The sequence below is a fragment of the Accipiter gentilis genome, chromosome 6 (genome assembly GCF_929443795.1).
Source record: "Accipiter gentilis chromosome 6, bAccGen1.1, whole genome shotgun sequence".
Classification (NCBI taxonomy): domain Eukaryota; kingdom Metazoa; phylum Chordata; class Aves; order Accipitriformes; family Accipitridae; genus Astur; species Astur gentilis.
The window spans coordinates 39,828,591-39,848,287 of record NC_064885.1 but is presented as its reverse complement, the minus strand read 5'-3'; the positions used below and the strand labels follow the sequence as shown (position 1 = coordinate 39,848,287).

Genomic DNA, 19,697 nt, shown 5'->3' with positions numbered 1-19,697 from the left:
GATATAGTTAGTGTCCTGCTGAGACTTCACCTTAAGTCTGTTATTGCTGAGCAGAAAACGTGACTCCGCCCCCCTGTGTTTTTGGTGGGTCATGAACTTGGCTGGCTCTAGATCACAATTTTATATTATCAGAAAATGCTTCTGTCTCATTCTTTTTCAGGTGAAGTCCAGCTGTCAAGTCATCTACTTTGAAAAATTGAACTTCTTTCTTTTTCTGTCACACGCTTAGAACTGATGGGAGATCTGAGTCCCCCAACAGCTAAAACCAAAATTGATTGCAAAACAAAATTACTCACCTTTCACTAGCCTGAATAGAAATTCAACAGAAAATATGTGGATATAGTATATTAGAGCTATTGGATGTTATCAGGATGCATTTTGCTATATTTGCTTCATTTTTAACAAGAACTACTGATAGGGGCTGAAAAACTGTATAGTAAATGACATGAGTACAGTTTGTTACTGATGAGATGTGAATACGTGGAATAGAAGTTGTGATCATTCTCTTAAACTTATTTTCTTCAAAGGTCTGGGTACTACACAGTTTACAAGCAGATGTACAGAATGGAGCGTCAAACTGTCTATAAGTGCTGCCCTGGATGGGTCCAACATGACAATGAACCTGGCTGTTTGCACTGTAAGTTGATGGCAAAACTGTGACAAACCAAGAGATGACATTCTTGGGCCTTACTTCCCTACTGATGCTTACTTCTAGAAAGATGGATTTTGTTTCTTGCTATTTATAACTGGATTTTCCAGTTATAAAGAAGTAATCTATTGATAGGGAAAGAAACTTCTTTTAAAAATACAAAAGCTGTCATATGTAAAAGTACCAAGTATCTCTAATTTTAATCTAAACAGGGGAAACGGAATTTCTGATTATAGTTGTTGCAGCATTTTTGTGCCAGCCTGGCTTTGACAGGCCAACCAAATTTATTGCTGTTACCCAAATTATGCAAAGAAATCTGCTGTAAGGCGCTTGTTTCTTGGATGTAGCACTCATAGTGGAGTCTGACTGGTTTTGGCTCTTTCACTGCTGCTGTTGCCATTGAAGCAATTGTATTTCTACGTTATGGTTCTCCATCTGATGAGAACCCCTTCCTATCAGTAATTTCTAATCATGATTGGATGTTTTCCTAGAAGATGGAATTTAATTTAAATGTTAAGGAAGCACTTTAGCCACTGTTAACAAGACACGAGTATAAGATAGCAATCTACTCAGTGTTTAGTCTTGTTACTGTTTTGTCAGTAATTGTATTTTCTGTATGAAAGTTAGCATCTGTTCCTATGTATTTTTTAATCTTCATACCAACTTGAGGGCTGCATTCAGAAAGCTTGCTTTTATGATTTTCTCTTTGTATTTAAAAAACAAAAACAAGCCTGAGAGGTATTCCCGTTAGTTTCAGCCTGAATCTACATATTTAGTGTGCACCTGTTTAGTTGTAAGAAGACAAAGATATGTTTACAGTCTGTATTTTAATCTCTGGTGTAAAGGATTTTAACATATTTGAACACCAGTGGCAATATAAAATTATTTTCTTCCTGAAAGAGCAGTGCAGACTTGCTTTGAATTCTTTAAGGCACCAAAGTGGTTGAATTATTCTTTTATGTTTGATACTTCTTGTAAGTTTGGCTCAAGTATGTGGAATTTAATTTATTGTAAATAAATAATGTTCTGCCCTGGAAGAAGGGAAGTATTGTAATTCCCTTGGACATATATAACATCTTTTAGTACACTAGTGTTTCTTAACCATTGCTGCATTGTTCTTTAGCAGCTCATCTCTCTTCTGTCATTCTGGATTCAGGCAGTGCTTCGAGTGCTAAGAAACTGTCTTCTGCCTCTGAAGCATCTTCAGGTTAAACTGTGTTATCTTAGTCTTATTTTTATTGAAGTTAAATTTCTTCATGTTAACATGGTAGTTATACCCGTGATAACTATTGCAGTCTAGCCTTTCCACTTAAATAAAAAGCTGGATTTCTTCTTATTTGGAAGTTCTTGTTACAGCAGGACTATAACAGGAACAGGCAATTCTTGGAGAATCCTTGGCACAAAACCAACAACCCCCCCTCCCTGTTTCATTCTGTTTGTGTGCACTAGTGCTGTGCAGTGATGGCACTTGCTTCAATGGAGGGAAATGTTCTGAAGCAGGATCCCAGGTGTGCCAATGTCCTGCAGGATTTCAGGGTCCTCGCTGCCAGTATGGTGAGTTGAACATAAATTGTCTCAAATGCATCTGGTGTTTGGGTAAAATGCATGTTTAACAATATTTGTTAAAACATGAATATTTTATTAATGTTGACTTAAAGTTGCCTTTGCTGCATTCTAACTGGTTATTTGGCCATTCTCTTATTTTCCAGAATTTGCCTTTTTTGGTATTGAACTTTAGCAAAGCAAGATGAAAATTTAATTTGGCTGATATCAGATGGGTTTCTGTAATGGGTAATACCATTGAATATGAGCAGTGGTGCCCAGTAGAGTATCTTTCTATTGCTTCTGAACTTGCACGTTCTTGTGGTGCTCTTGCTAAATTTCCCAGCATTGCTTTTACCCTTGTGAGAGTAAATTCTGAGTCAAAAAGGTTGTGCAGTACGTAAAGAATGTAGCAAATGAACCAAATATATTTTTTTCATGGGACTTCTTTTGGTGCATCTGAAAGTAGGAAGTCTAGTTTTACAGATCACTACCAAATATTTCCTGGTATTCTTAAAATAATTTATGCACCAATCTTTCATTTCGGTAATTGTGTTCTAGCATATTATAGACTAAATTCTATGTGACTTAGGCTATCACCCACTCTCAATGGGAGTCTTTTTCTCTCATATGCTGGTTCACAATCTGATAAACCCACAATGGGTTGTCTTGTAATTTATGTGAAATAAGACCATCACGTACTGTGTAAAGCTCTCTAAAATTATAGAACTGCATCCATTTGGCTTCTTAAGGGGTGGGGGAAAGTCATTCCCTCAGAGTAGGCTGTGATTGGGACAAAGGATTTCTTTTGTATTAGGCAAATGATAATTTCCTTTTCAACTGAAGCACATTGTGTTTTGTTCAAAGGAAGGCAGATTTTTGAATATTTTGAATTCTAGTGTGTTCATATCCTCACCTGGCTTGTCTGTCATGAAGTATAAGTGAGAAGGAATATAACTGCAACAATCCCTTCAAGAGCTGAAAAGCTAAGCTCTGTATTTGATACGTGGCTTGTATCATGCTTGCTTCATAACCTCTGGGCTCCACCAAGGCTTGTGTGGGCTCGCTGCACCAAAGCAACTGTGTCTGTATGGGTAGCAGCCTCCCTCAGTGAAGGTAATAAAGCAGCTGGAGTTGCAGTAGGCATGGTAAGTGGGAAATGCAACAAGTCAGCAAACAATGTAACAGGGTTGTTTTCATTGACACCAGGTCATAGATAACAACATTTTTCACTTATGAGCAAGCATTTAAATAAAATTCAGAGCTCTTTACAATGAAACTTCAGCTGACATCATATCACAGTGTGCCAACATCTGCCTTCAGACAATGTTAGTTCAGTTAAGCAGACTGCAAAGGAGATGCTGTGATTGTGTATTTCTTTACTGCCTATAGAACCAGTAAGTTTATATATGTAACTTGATATGAACCAGAGTGACACCAATGCAGATTGCTTTGATATTGACTTACAGCAGAGCTGCTGCTTCAAGGTAAGCAGGATCAGGATATCTAAGGAGCCCATATAATAAGCTTTTACTAAATGCAATATAAGTCTTGGCAAATTCTAAACTGTCTTCGCTAGTCTTTTGAGTCTCCTTCTCTTGCTTGGAAATACTTACGGCACTAAAGCATTTTCAGCAGGCGGATTATGGGGGTGCAGCCTGTGGATAGCACAGGTCAGATTTTCAAACTGAAATGGGATTGTGCGGTCTCTGTTTCACAGGTTGGTGACTGCAGACACTGTAAAAACAATGATGTGAGGTATCCTGCAGTTCTGGCTCTTTGCAGTCGGGTGGAACTTTTATCTTGGTGGTTTGTCTGCTTTCTATTGATTCCTAAGGTTTGAATGGAATTTCAGTAGTCATCATTTTCAGGTTTATACAGTAGCTGCTATCGCAGCTTAGCAGGAATGAGTTTATAAATTAAATTCTGAGGGGAAAAAACCTCCTTTCAGAAAGAATGTTATGGACAATTCACCTGCCTAACAAAAGCAAGGTAATTTAGAGTGTAAGGCCTTTTAACTGCTGCAGGTGTCTCCAGTCAGATGCTTGTGAGGTTTGTATCATATTTGTTGCAAGCAAAACTAAAGAAAGTGTATTGTGAAACTAGCAGCTATAGCATCTGTTTTTCTGGCTGATGTTGGAATATTGCTCTCCTAAAGTAGCTTGAATTTCATGTGACTGCATTACTTAATGGTAATATATTGTGGTTTTAGATGATCATTAAGTCTAGTCTGTCCTCTTCTCCTTGCTTGCCTGTGCAACCTTACTGTAAAATAAACTGTTTTCCTTCCAACACTTAACCCAAAGGAAAAAGAATCTCTCCTACCAGCATCTTTTGCTTTGAGGATTCGGTGGAACAGAGGATTGCCAGGAAAACCACGGTTTATGTTTTTGGAACAAGTGCTATAGAATGCTAGTGGAAAAGATTATACTCTATGTGAAGCTGTCAAAGGGGAATGTCTTTGGTACAGAGGCACGCTTCCCTGTACCTCTAAACTGCATTCTTCAGTTGCCTCTTTGGCAGCAGTGTTTGGCTAATCCTCTTGGGGGGCTTTACAGGGGAAGGGAGGTTCTAACTGGGTATGAGACCACAAACTACTGGCAGAAATCTGCCCATTGGGTATCCTTGGTTGTAATCTTGGTTTCTGTCACTTTTGGTGTTGTGGCCTCCTGTCAGTCTCCTGACAGAGGGGGAACTGTGGGCATTTCATAACTGTACTTGAACTCATTTGAGCAAAATTGCTGCCTGTATCCCATTTTATATCTCCCCCTCTCCAACCTCTTTGCTTATCTTTCTGCTTCTGTCAGTCAGTGTTGACAGCTAATTCTAAGGTTTCACTTGTGCAGTGGCCCTCATGATCTCCTGGCTGGGCACTGTGATCCACAGACAATAGACAAATTATTATAAAAATATTATGAAAATCAGCTACTTGAAAAAATAAATGGGAACATAAATCTTGAGAATCTTCTGATCTGGCTTTTCCTGTTTGCTGAGTTTGTATTTGCCATTAAGTTAGTAAGGAGGTCAGCCTGCTGGAAATCAAGTTGTTAAATGCTTTGTCTTGGTCTGTCCTGCAGGAAGTTTGTGGCAGGTTTTCAAGAATGACTTATGACAGCCCAGTGCATCATAGCAATCTGTAGCAGAGATGATTATTCACAATTGGCACGATTGCATCTAATGATTTTTTTTAAAGATATCATGTTGTGTTTTAACAGCCTGTAACACAATGTTATTTCTGATTAGACGCTGAAAGGGTTATGATTCCTGTAACAAGCTTTAAGTAATTGTGACTAGAAATGCATTACTGCATCTCTTGTATACTTCACTCCATAGTTTTATTATTTTACCCACACAAGCAGCAATAAAAACTTAGAAGAAAGATTTATGAGTGAAATGGTCGAGCTCTTCATATAGCCATTACAAGGATTCAGTAACAGATTGAGCTGTCTCTTCCATTGTCTGCTGCAATTTGTCTTGTAATAATAGACTTATATCAATTACGATGTAAACTTGTAAGCTGTATTTCTTTGTGGTTTTTTTTTGTTTGGTTGTTGTTTTTTTTTGTTTTGTTTTTTTTTAAAAAACTTGTTTGGAAGTTGAGATTCCCATTTCTCTTGAGCCAGTGAAAGGGAGGGAAGACTTGTAACAAAACTGTAAACCCTAGAGCCACGAATAAAATCTGCTGCAGTGCTGCTTTCATTGTTATTCATCAGTTGTCCTGGTAATCTTGTTCAAGGCCTGCTAGCCACCTGAGCTGGACATGGAAGTAAATTAATTTCATTTAGCTTGTTTAATTCAGCACTGGGACTTCTACTTGGACATGCAGCTAGTGAAAGCATTCCAAATTCTACAAACAAGGATAACTTTATTTACTCCTCATGTACATAAAACTGTTCAATACAAAATGAGGGGTTAGTTTTGACTCAAACATTTTTTGTCGCCAAGCCTCAAGTTATTGCTGGTTTTACCAAGTGCCTCCTGCTGGTTTTAATATTTGAAGTAAAAGCAAGAGTGAGAACTGAACAGGCTTTGTAAGTTCATGACTGAAACAAAATCCCAGCATTAGAAAGGTTTTGCAAGAGGCTACCATAATTAGGAAAGAGTAACTACAATTGAACATCTCTGAGGCAATGTGTGTTATCAGAAGACATTTAAAAGTAGATGAGGAATGACCGGGGCAGACTTGTCAGGAAAGTCATCTTATGATGACATGATGTTTGTCATCTTAGTTTAATCATTTGAAGAAAGCTGACCGTGATATTCCAGTGTTTAGCAGATTAAGTGTCAATATATTTAAATTTTGCACTGTTAATGTTTGCTGTAATGCAGGTGGAATTTTCAATTCTTTCATACTACCTGATGTAGATTACTAAAGATTGTGTGCTTGGGAAGCATTTACCACATCTTGAGAGGCAGTGTGGTCTGCTGAAAACAGTGCTCACGTGATATTTGAGATAAGAGCTTTGTTTTTTACCTGCCACTGACCTTGGATATTAGTTCAATAACTTAGCAGATTAAACCACTATGCCTCAATTTCATTATATACAAAATGTTGATAATGATAGCTAGTTCCTTTGTAAAGTGCTTTGAGACCCAAGTAATTAAGTGTAAGATAATAGCATTGGAATGTGTATATAAAGGCAAAATGCACACTGCATGGGTAGCTAAAATGAAATGCTTATGAGATAGATACTCATCAGTTCATTGACTAGCTGTCAATCTCTTCCTTAACTCTGGTCACACACTATTAAGATATTGAACTATATAAAGATTCTAGTAACAAAAATATCAGCACCTCCTAGTCCAGGTAGATCAGAGTTTACACTACAGAACTACTTAAAGGTGGTTTGTTCGGGTTTTTTTAGTTTTTTTGAAACCACTGATTAAAATTGCATGAATTCTGATGTATCTTCTTGCAACTAAAAATGCTCTTTCATTCACTGTGAAAAAGAATTTTCTTCCATTTTCCTCTAGGGAATATTTCTTCCTGCAAAGAGTTATTTGATAAAACTTCTGATTAATGTCCTGTCTGCCATTCTGGTCTCTTGTAGGGATGCATATTTTCTTCTTTGAGACTGAAGACCTAGACAAACCTTACAGGGCAGTATATATCCATGAAATGGTGCTACAAACTTTCATTCTTTGTAGGTCCCTTGAAATAGCAAATGGCAAGCTTAAAACTCCTGTGGATCTGTTACCCATAGAGATGTAGAGATGTCTTTAGTTTTCAGGATCTTTGTTTCTCAGTGGAACTAGATAATGTTTCAGTATTTGTGAGGGTAGACTAGTTTTTAACATTCTTACTCAGTGCTGCTGATAGCAAGGCCCTTGCTGTTGCTAGGGGTTTTGGCGTTTTATTTTCCTATTTTGGCTACTAGTCCCATGCAGTTTTACTGAAGACAAAATTTTTAACATGAAAGTTCTCCATTAGCCCATAGGGAGAGTGGAAGAGGATGGTGCAAAGATGATTTATGTTCAGATTGCTCTAGTTTAGTGCACGTAAGCTCTTTAAGATTATCAGGGTTTTTTTTTTCTGTCCTAGCAGAGTCATTCTCCTGCTCCGAATGACTCAGTCTCGCTAGTGAAATGGTAGTGAGCCAGTCACAGCAAGGGAAGCAGAGATGACTGATTAGGCTGCTCAGGATAGAAAGGTACCTATTTTCTAGCAGAAAAAAACCTTGTGATTATCCTCTACTCCTAGTGGGATGTGCTCTTCTGTTCTTCCTCTGCTCCTTTTGAACTCCCAGGAAAAATGATCCATCAGTCCTGTACCTTTTTCTTTGGCTACCGTACCTTCTGTTCTCATGATTAAGAAGCACTGGCTGACAGCAAACATGAAGGTGTAGATGCTTTTGGTGCTTTATACGGCAGTAAAGGAGCACCAGTGTCATGTGAGCTCTTGACAGCTTGAGAGCATCCTGTTGGCTTGGTATGTGCTGAAGCACTTCAAAGTTGCAACTGCTTGTGCCTGAATTAGGGGCTGTGGTAATGAGTGTCTTTTTTAGCACTCGTCAAAGTAATAACAGTGCTGTTGTACTAGAGTATCCAAAACCCTTCCAAGTAGCAAAATTTGAAAACGTTGAGTGTGTTTTAAACAACAAATGCAGTTAATGACGTGTGTTGACATGCTTCATCTCATCAGAAGTTGAGTAGACCGTGGCACTTCTTTTGTGTTTGTCATGTGTGAAACACACAAGAGAGACGAGCAGCTTGAGGCACTTTCATATGATGGTGCTTTAATGTCTTTACTTCTTACATGGTCGGTTGTGGCCAGCAACTAATGCTTAATGTTTTGTTAAGGAAGTAGTCACTGCTGACATCTCAGCCAGTTCTAAAGCAAACTGTTTTAATTCAATGGAACAGCAGGCAGTCTAGGTTTTAAACAACCTTAATATAAATTGGTCATGTTACAAATGCAGAAGCCCTTGATTTCGATGAAGTGACCTGAGAATCCAGTAAGTATTTACCACTGCTGTAATTCTTTCCAACACTGAAGATTTCACAGTTCCTTTAAAACTGTTTCAAAGGGTGTTTCAGGTGATTTTTATTCAGTGTTAAGAGTGTTCTACTGCCCAACATGCATTTGAAAAATCCCCCTTATTTAACTTATTTTAGGTGGTTTTGGATTTAAGGTCCTACATCAGTTGGCTAGACAGCTCTGCTCTTGCTAAAAATGCTAGATGTGTCTTTGTATGGCATAGCAATTTGTACGCTTGATTTGTGTAGAGTGGTCCTGTAGGCAAGAAGGCCAATCCAAAAGGAGATCTAGAAATCTGCTCAGTCTAAAATAAGGATGACCTTTTCAAATTTCCCCTCTTGCTAACTAAAAATCAGTATCTTATTTCATATGAAAATATTGGTGTTATTACTGTGGTGGTCCTCCTAGTCTCCATTTCTTCACCTTCCTTAATACTGTCTGTAGCACACTGGTATCCTGTGAGTTTGTACCAAATGCAGCCTTTGTATTTCTTAATGTAATCCCCAGTGTATCATCAGCCTCTGTCAGCTTGGAGTTGTCAGGGCTAAATTGGTGTCCTGCTGTCACCGCTTTGTTCATTCTGATGCTTCTTGTGCAATCTGCTTCTTGGTGACCTTGGAAGCTGCTGTCACGGCACTGCCTGTTTCTGCCTCAGGTGGGGGCTGTGAAGCCTCACAAGAACTACAAATTCAGTTTTGGCCCTTCCAGAAGCAATATAAAAGCTTGACAGCACTTGAAGATTCCTTGATAGCACGGAAGTCCAGAGAGTCTATGAGCACAGAGGCAACTAAGATAATGCTGTTCAAGTCCAAAAGCAGAAAGGAAGGTATGAATGATGAAAGTATGCTGTCCTTGCACTTCAAAAACTATTTCAGACCTCATATCCATTCAAAAACAGGGCTTGTGTAATTTTTCAAAGGATGGACAATCCTTGCATCGTTTGGAGGAATATTAGGGCAGGAACCAACTGATATAGTGGATGGGGATATTCAACCCAAAGTAGCTTGAGAGTTCACAGGAACAATAGAGAAGTATAGGCACAAAGCCAGCTCTTCCCTTGGACTGTCGTAAGAGCTTGACACTTAACTTGGTCATTTGTAGTAACTGGGAAGCATCGCTAGTTATGTAGAACTTATTTAAGCAAGTCCTTTCGTATGCTTTTCTGTTTCTTGTGCTTGGAAATGGTGAATGATTTTTGTTTGGCTTTTTTTTACTGCATGAGTTTTTTACTGGGTTTTTTTGGTGGGTTTTTTTTTTTTTTTTTACTGTATGTGTCCTGGGCTGCATCAAAAGAAGCATGACCAGCAGGTCGAGGGAGGGGATTCTATTCTGTCCTTCTACTCTGCTCTCATGAGACCCCACCTGCAGTACTGTGTTCAGATCTGAGGCCCCAACATCAGAAGGACATGGACCTGTTGGACCGAGTCCAGAGGAGGGCCACGAAGATGATCAGAGGGCTGGAGCATCTCTCCTATGAGGACAGGCTGTGAGTTGGGGTTGTTCAGCCTGGAGGAGAGAAGGCTCTGGGGAGATCTTACAGCAGCCTTCCAGTACCTAAAGGGAGTCTACAGGAAAGCTGGAGAGGGACTTTTTATAAGGGCAGGTAGGGATAGGACAAGGGGTAATGGCCCTAAACTGAAAGGGGGTAGATTTAGATTAGGTGGAAGGAAGAAGTTCTTCGCTGTGAGGGTGGTGAGGCACTGGGACAGGTTGCCCAGAGGAGTTGTGGCTGCCCCATCCCTGGCAGTGTTCCAGGCCAGGTTGGATGGGGCTTGGAGCAACCTGGTCTGGTGGAAGGTGTCCCTGCCCATGGCAGGTCCCTTCCAACCCAAACCATTCTATGATTCTAATTCGTCCTTTGTCGGGAGCAAATTTGGATAAAAATTGAGTTTATAAAGAATTTTATATAAACCAAATGCTTTAGGCAATTTTATGTGGTTAATCAAAAGTATTGGCAAGAGAAAATGTGCCAACAGACCTTTGGCATTCCAAATGAGTATATTAATCAGAGCAGTTATTTATAGTTAGTGAACTGAATTGATTGGTTTTTTTCTGTGATGTCTTACACTACTTAAAACCAATCGATCTCATCCTGTCTTACTTGTAGGAAAAAGGGAAAAACACTGGTGTCTTGCTCTTTCAGTCCATAATTAGTGTTATCAACTTTAATGAAATTTTAGCCATGATAAAGTCTTCTGATGTAACCTTTTAGCAGATTCTGGTCTCGGTGGATAGTGGGAGACCTTCAGCACTTCAGTGATCTAATTGCCTTGAAAATCTGAGAAACAAATATGCACTGGTGGATTCTTTCTTTTTTTTTTTTTTAAAATAAGCCTTAACGTAGCATGTAAATTTCACATTAGATTTTTAAATGTTTTAAAAGGAAAAAAACCCCTACCTATGAAGTATTTTTTTAAAAATCTGGTTCTAATATGCAATGTCAAGCCCTACATATAGGTCCTTCAAAACAGTCACCTGCTGTCATCGAATAATGCCTTCTGGGTTTGGTCTCATGGTAATATACCTTTTTCTAATCTGTCTCCTGTATTCTGCACTTTGATGGCAACTGATAGCTATCCTGACAGTTAAAACAGATTGTGATTTGAATAATAAATTATAGACATATATAGTCACAAATTAATACAAATGTAACTTTGGACCTAAATAAAAAGCGTCACAGAGCTGGAGCCAGTTAGAAACCCATGAGAAAGATGAGTTGAATGTTCTGTACAGAGACTTGCAAAAGACAAATGTAGTGCACAAAACACTGCAGAAAGTCCAAGCTATCTATAATCTCTCAAGAAAAAGGTTATGGTTAAGATAAAATGACATTATTTGTTCTAATGATGGATAACAGTTGATTCAGTGATTAATTCCAGTTGCAAGCAAGATCCTATGAAGGATTCAAAAAACCCCAAAAGTATGGCTTCTTCCAACCTTTCCATTCTCTCTTCTTTGCCCTTTCCCAGCATTCACTTCCCTCTTCATACACATCTAGTCTTTGCCAGTGTTGTCTATTAGGAACACCTTTCATTGTCAGTAAGATATGAACCTCTACAGATAAAAAGCCTTTTAAAGTAGCCACTAAAAAGCTAGGAGTAATAAAAGCTTTGCCATTTTAAAATGGGAATGGTAAAACGCTGATTGAAAAATCATGACTGGGTCTCGCCTAGATATGACAGGATATAATAATCAGCCCATCTTGCTGAAATGCTCTTGAGTGCTTGGGCTTTGTAGCCATTAGTACAAAGCGACAGGTAGACAGACGGCAGTAGTGAAACAGCAAACAAATACGTCAAAAGTAAATGAACCTAAGAATACCACTTGAGAACAAATTTACCCTTATTGTCTTTGGTACAAAAGGCTGTTTACTTTGTATTTGCTGCAAAAAGTAAAAGTGAAAAATAATGGAAGAAAACTTGCTTTCCAGCTGCTAGCATTTATTTGATGTTGGTTCAGGAAATGTGGTAGCAAACCATAGCAAAGGTGAACGTTGTGCAGAGATGCTTGCAGGTACGTTTCCCCTGCCCCCATCAAAAGGTGAGTGAACAGACATTGAGTCTCTAAAAACATCTGGATTCTATTTCATGACTCCTGGTCTCTGTGACTGGGCAAACTTATTTGGGTATCCAGCCTGCCTGCTTCAGTGCAGTGCAGATGTATCTGAGCTAGATCACGATCAATTATGTCAGGTAATACAGGTGAGTTTAGCCCATGGTACTGTGGCTAGACCTTTGCCAACACCCAGTTCATGCAGTTTTTATGCAGCTCTGTATGCAAACCCCATGTTAAAAAAGCATCTAGATAACCTAGCGTTTTAACTGATTTGGCAGAATATCCAGCAGATTTTTTTTTTTTTTAATCTTTATTGATGTATTTTGGGAGGTTTGCAGAATGAATTTTGAGATGGTTGCTACGCATGTCATTCTCCTCTCAAGAGATAGCTCTCCCGTTTCTTTAACCTTCTTGTGCCTGGAGTCAGAGGTCAGGTGCTTCTGTCTTCTCTTGTGCTTTCTCACCCATCCTCAGAAGTAGTTGGACTGTTGTGTGTTTCCAAAGAGGTACAATTAATGAGAACTCTTCACAAACAAAGCTCAGTTGACTATTGCTTTCTACTTCAGTGGTATTAGTCTAGCATGTCATTGCTGATTGCTTTTAGCCCCATGAAATGTTTTTGAGGCGTTGTCATTGCAATGTTTCTTATAAAAGTAAGGAAATGGAGCCTTCCTGAGCAGCACTTCAAGGATTATGACCAAGAGTCAAATTCAGGTAGCTGTATTTGCTGACCTAAACACTGACACACGGATATGAACAGTTTTTGACTGTAAAAGAAAAAAAATATGCCTCTAGAAGTGTGCTTATGCAGCTATTCAGTCAGGACTCTCTCTCTAAGTCTGATTTAAGACATGGACAATGGCCTTTAAGAAATGATCTTGGCATCAAAGGAAGGCCTGTGGTTCCTTTACTGGTTCCTTTTCAGCCCTCGCCTGCAATTCTCTCAAGCTGGATCTTGATATTTGCTTTATTCTAGATGCTTAAGTGTAGATCTGTTAGTGTATCCTGTCATACCTCCTTTACAGAAAATTCCTTCCATCCTGTGCCTTGTGTCTCTTTGGGTGTACTCTCAGTGCTTTTAAGGAAACAGCTATTTGCTGTTAGCCATCATCCACTTAGAAATTTGTTTTCTCAGGTGTAATGACTGCAACAGAATTCTTCTATATAAATACTATTTTACAGTCATTTAACAGCATTCTTCAGTGCTGATGTTTATTTCATCTAAAAGGGGCAAAAGAGTTAATTACATCGTCTAGAAATGGAGACAGAATCTTGCCAGCAACCACGAGGCATTACTGTTCACTTCGATATAACTGAACTCACAGTAGTGGCAGCTGGATTTAATTACAAGTTTGCAACCCTGTGGTTTCAGCAGCAGCTGCTGAAGAATGGATAACGCAAGTAGCCTTCGAAGCCATTCACGTTAGAGATAAAACCTTGTCATTCATGGAGACAGCTGACTGAACAAGTATTAAAATGAACAAAGATTTCCCCAGGGAGGTTGCAGTATGAGGTTTGTTTTTTGTCTATTTGGCTTTTGCTCAGATATGTCAGGAATGCAGTATTTTATCCTGTGTTTCCACCCAAAAATATGAGGCTATTCACAAATAAAAGTCTTAAAGTATCTGATCGCTGAACATATTGAACAGCAATGTGTGTGCATGTGTGTTTTGTATTATGAGCGACTTCTGTAATGCTAAGCAGTCTAGGCTAAGCATTGGTTGTGTCATTAACATGTAGCTAAACAGGCTAGAAAGGAAATAATACTTATTGGATTTTGTTGTATTTCTGTAGCAGTCTTATGAAGTAAGCATTATCCCTGCCTGAAATGTGAGGAGGGAGAGAAGACTAAATATGGGAGAAGGCTAACCATTTGCTAAATGCACCTGAAAGGTTCACTTTCTTTGTTATTTTATTTAGTGATATGTCAGTAATAGACTACCATGACACACATGCTATGGAATAATATGTGGCTATTGAAATTATATTTTCTTTGGTTGACATTTTTTCAGTTTTTATAGAATGGAAAATTTCAAATTTTAAAATGAGTTTGAGTCTGAAAAACTAAACCCAGAAGCTACAACCTCCACAAGCAATCTGAAGTATTTTCCAAGTCAGACTGGAACAAGAGCTAGGTCTCAATGATGTGGAAATTCTAAGTTTGATAGAGATTATATGCCTGGTTTCAAACTTGGCTGTATTGGTGCCATTTAGTATGACATGCCTCTTACACCTGAAAAACTGTTTGCTGCTATGACTTCTTCCTCCACGAAGGCAAGTCTTCTTCTGTGTCACTAGATTACTTGCATGCCAGTGTGTCTTCAGGAGAATACACTATAAAGCAAGTCTGCACTATTTTGTATACTTATACAGACCCTGTGGTGTATCTGCAAGACAAAGATTTGCCCTAGCAGCTGTTTGAAAAAAATTCTTTTCTAATGCTGTTGTATCATTGGTAAGTTGCTATCTTACTCCCAGCAGTTTTGGTAGCATTTCAATTGTAACATAGGCCTGTAACCTATAACATTCTTTATTAATCTCTGAAAGTTGTGGTATAAGCTTAATGTTGGGAAATGATCAGTCTGGAAGTTAATTGTAGAAGAAAAAATATGAGGACTTTATTTTATCCAAATGTCAACATATTAATTGGGTGAAGCAAGCTTAACTACTCTTGCTTAAATTTCTCCTGCTCAGAAAGGCTTTCTAGCATTTCTAAAATGACTGTAGCTGTACAGTACAAACCCCGACAATTGCAGTCTTGAACTGTGGAGCAGGTTTTCAACTCTACTCAGTTCTGACATTCCCTGTTGCCATTTTCCAGCATCATTGGTTACAGCTGCTTCCTAAAATGACTTCCCATGCCCTTCTAAATTTTGAGGTGAGTAATGATTTGGAATACTAGAAATCCTTTTCTGCTTTCTGTACCATGAGCCGTGCTGTTTTCTGAAAATGGGCCCTGTTTAAGGCATGTTTTGTTGGGCACATAAAAACCTATGAAAGTTGGTCAAATTCCAGGCTTGGCTGTTTCAAAGCTGAGTCTCATGTGGCATTTCTTAGGCCTGTTCTTAGGTGCCCCCTTTTTTCCCCCCAATAATAATGGAGCGCTGAATTACACTGTTTAAAGAAAGTGCAGCTTTTATTTGTCTAGGCAGATATCTGTCATTTCTGCTTTGTCACCTCTTCTTGTGGAGGAAGAGGCAGCTATGGATGAGATAGTCTCTAGAGGTGTTAGCCCTGTGGTTGTTTGAAATTCTTTCATTTTTATTGAGTGTCTTGATCATTCTTTCTTCTTTTCCTTGTTCATTTTTTTTTTCCTGTCTTTGCTACTTTCCAAGCGTGAAGTTGTGACTTAAACTTCAGATCCATTTTTTTCAAAATTGTTTTCTGCTTCTTCAGGTACTTTCTAATAACCTCTTCTAAGTACAACAAAAGTTGAAAAGGCCAAATTTATTTCATGGCCACCTGGAATAAAAGTGGCTACTCTTGTTTTCAAGTTGTTTGAGAGATTCTGATGGTGTGCATCACTTGCAAGGTACTGAAGTGAGGGAAATGGTGTCTGTGATATCCTTTTAAAGAAAACTTATTTCTGACTGTTTCCTTTTTTGTAAAATCTAATTGCTTTTGGTTCACCAAGAATTCATGGGCAATTGCTTTTCTCACTGTTACCCATACTGCAAGTATAGCTTTTGTGTTCAGGGTTGCTGACCTGAATCTGTTTTCTCTCACTGTAATCTCATACTGGTTTGGAGCTCAGGAAAGCTGACAAGAGTTAGGGGAGGCAATACTGATCTGTTAGATGGTAGATGTGTCTTACATCATTTACTTCACATGTGAATACTAGAAATCCTGTATATAACATAAAGGCTAACTGAGGAGGGGGAAACAGCCCATTCCAGTGGAGATTTTTAGGGCTAGTCTTTCACTTGTCCATCTATTTCTTCTTCCTCCACCCCTGCCCCAACCTGAAGTGTACCTGCAGGTACAAGTGTGACTTTTTTCTACGCCACCCCCCCACCCCCCTCCCCACAAAGGACTGTTTATGTAAGTGATGTTTTCAAAGCTGGGGTCTGCAGTATATCACTTCCAGATCTTTGCACAGTTAAAAAAGTTCGACTAAATTCTCTCTTCCCTGATTTCTCTGCTTTGTGGTTAAAATCTGCTTTCATCAACTTCAAGGTGGTGCTATATGAATGTATTTGGGAACTGAATTTGGAAATATTTTTGACCTTAGCATCGTAAAGCAACAATCTCCACTTGTAATAGTCTTCCTTTCGTTTTATGTGGTGTGTGTGAAGCAACAGGAAGGAAAAAAGTGCAAACAGAGTAGGTAACAGATAGGTGTTCATCAGAGGGCAAATTTTAATAACTGTGAATTAAATGAGTATTTTAACAACGTTTGCTGAATTCTTTGCATGGAGGGCAAATTCATCTGTGGCATGACTGTACAATTATACATTGATTGCAGCGGAGTTGTACTTCACATCTCTAGAGAATTTAGCCACACTGTTTCATGTTCCACCTCTGTTCCAGCCAAGTAAATTTGAGACAGAAGAAAATTGCACAACACATGGGGAAAAGAAAAAGAGAAACTGTAGGTGTAGCTCTAAGTGTTGCTCTCGTCATCATCTTTATATTTCAGATAGCTTTGTGTGACGATCCATTTATCATGAGAGTTGTTCATTATCCTGCCAGCCACTTGGCATTATCATTTACTCTGACAAGCACATAATAAATCTGAGAGTTTTAGAGCTGATGAACTACTGTATACGTGAATAAATACTTCAGGATTTTTGGGTTGTGCAACTAATTCAATTTCACTGAAAACATTTTCTTTTGGTTTCATCTAATTCTGTAGGAAAACGGAATGGCAAATAAAACAAGTCACTAACAACCACCTTGCTGTCAATCTTGTCGTGGAATATGGACAGCTTTTTTGAGGTGAAGGATAAAGCTAACGAGCAATTTAGAAAAGTGTATAAAGGGTAACATAACTGAGTAAAATTTCAGAGAAAATTTTAGTTATCCATCCAAAACAGTTCAAAGTGAGGTTTGGTCAGTATCTGACTCTTCTCTTATTTTTCTCAAAATTCCTGTGTATTCTTAAATAAGCATTTGTAACATAAGCATGCTGTCTTTATTAGAAACCAAAAAAAGTTATGTCTGACTTATGGTATGTTCCATGCATGCTTTTGTTGTAAAGGCCTAGCTGGGCAGTTAGTGATCTCCAGCACTTCGCAGTGTTCAGTTACTGCATCCCAGGAATGATTCTTTCTGCATGCTTTAGTCTTAAAATAAATAAGGAATACTGTCTGAAGAAAAAAAGCTTGAACTACTCCAAATAGCCAGTCCTCCATATCTGTGAAGTTTCATATGTACCCAAACATTTAGAAAAGTGAGATGCACGGGTTGTAGTGGGGGAGAACTTGAAGGAGAGGAACTGTGAGGTTAAATGTGCTCTCATGTGGCATCAGTTAACCACAAGTTCTTGAAACGTGGCTATTCTGTCAGTGCAAGTTTTCCTTATTAATTGATGTATTGCTTTCATGCCCTCTTTATGAATGTTCATTTACATAAGCTTTCAAAAATGCAAATTCAATGCCAGTATCTCTTTATTTTTAATAGACCTATCAAAGTATCAAATGGAAAGCGTGTATAGGAACAGCACATTCAAATTTATAACCAGATGAAAATATACTATCAGGGTAGCATTGTGCTTGGGATTCAGAAATTGAATATGCTTGGAGTATGGTTCATCATAGTGAAGGTTATAGTCCAGTTACCTTGCACAAACATTTCTGGCTGACCTGCAATGCAGTTCATTCTGTCTGTACAGTTCATTGGATATAATGCCTTGAGTTTCGTTTGCCCTTTATCCTGACACAGGTACTTAGTAACTATCACCTGATTTATTTTGCTGGGCTTGTTCCTTTCCAATATCAAATTTCCTGACTTAGTAGTTTTAAACAGGTCATATTTTTTTGCTCTGTTGGGAGGCCCATATTTCTGTCACCATTGTAAATGTTTTCTGTGTGGTCATTGTTAACATTATTCAGTGCTAACAGGAAACCTGTTACATTTTTAACTAGTAATGGTGAAGCTCTTGCCTACATAGCATACTATCTTCACAAATGTGCCTGTCTCTTCCTAATGACAGCCTAATGTCTATAGGCTAAATTAGTTGATGACTTACACAGCTTTGATGTACTGAGGCATGAGAACAAAGGATGGGTTATTACACTTGTCCAGAAACCACATCAATGTGGCTCATGTGTCTTATATTATACGCTTTCCTGAGGAAAAGAAAATAAATATAGCCTTATTGTATGAGAGCAGAGTGATTGGAGGTTGCTCCAATGCTTTTGTGTTGGCATCCCAGTTGAGGGACAGAGCAGCCCTCCTTTCTCCAGCACTGTCCAGAAAGAATCCAGCACGTTTCAGAAGTCCTTTTGCTGCCAATGCAATTCAGGATCGTCTTTTATCCACTGCAAGGTCTTTCCTTGCTTTCCTTGTGTGTTTAATCTTGCAAGATGTTAGCGTAAGCTAGGAGGCTCAGTGGTAGGTGGCTTTATTTGATAGTCCCTAGGACATGGGCCAGAGCATGTTGCAATCTCCTGTGGAACATATGTCTTTTGCATTTCATTTTATTGCACTGGAGTATGATTATAGCCAGTACAGAAATTCAGAGGACCATGTGTGAAGCACCTAGTCTTCTTCCCAAGCCAGGAAGGACTTGTTGCCATGCCAGCAACTTGAAACTGCAAAGGCAAATACTAAATATTGTGGTGTCCTCTGGCCTGTTGCTCCCTGAGTCTTTCCTTCCACTATAAAAGATTGTCCTATTCTTGTATTCCTCTCACTCAGCTCTTTGGGATTAATATGTAAGTGCTTCCTCAGAGGAGCTGAGAACTATATAGGCCTTAGTATAGGTCTCCAGGTCTTAAAGAATCAACAGCCCTTGTTAAGGAAGCAATGGCTTTTGAGCGTACTGCAGAAGCATTTTTTCTTTATGAGCGCTTGCCCCATGTCTGCTTTTGCATAGCCTAGCAGAAGCTATTTGCATTGCATTTGACCTCTAATACCCTCCGTTTGAAGGTTTTGTATGGCAGGTATTTAGCCGTGTTTAAATTCTACATCAGGTTTGTTTTATTTTTCTAGAGAAAATGAGCACTTAACCTTTCAACAAATTATATGTAAGAAAATTAGATCAAAACCAGTATGTCTTTTTGATTGTTGCAATCTGCAGCCAGCTTTTAGATTGCAAAAATAGGTCTTGGTGATCAAAAGTACCATATGCACGTATTGACATGAAGGAAAGTGACTCAGTTGCACATCAGGCCTATGTCAAATGGAGGCAGTGAAGACACAGTCCAAATGCAGTGCGGGAAGGATAAGTTGACAGTGTCTTTCTGCAAGAGAACATGCTTTATGCTGAGAATCCACAGCTAAAGGGTAAGGAGAATCACTAGTATGGTG

At 38.7% G+C, this 19,697-nt stretch overlaps 1 protein-coding gene across 1 annotated transcript in view; it reads left to right on the top strand.

Moving 5' to 3' along the window:
- The window catches only part of LOC126039439 (multiple epidermal growth factor-like domains protein 6), a 200,792-nt gene that overhangs the window by 14,616 nt on the left and 166,479 nt on the right, over positions 1 to 19,697 (top strand). The window contains exons 3-4 of the mRNA XM_049802584.1: positions 528 to 637; positions 2,099 to 2,203. Coding sequence (XP_049658541.1) covers positions 528 to 637; positions 2,099 to 2,203 — 215 coding nt within the window. The remainder of the gene's footprint in view (positions 1 to 527; positions 638 to 2,098; positions 2,204 to 19,697) is intronic.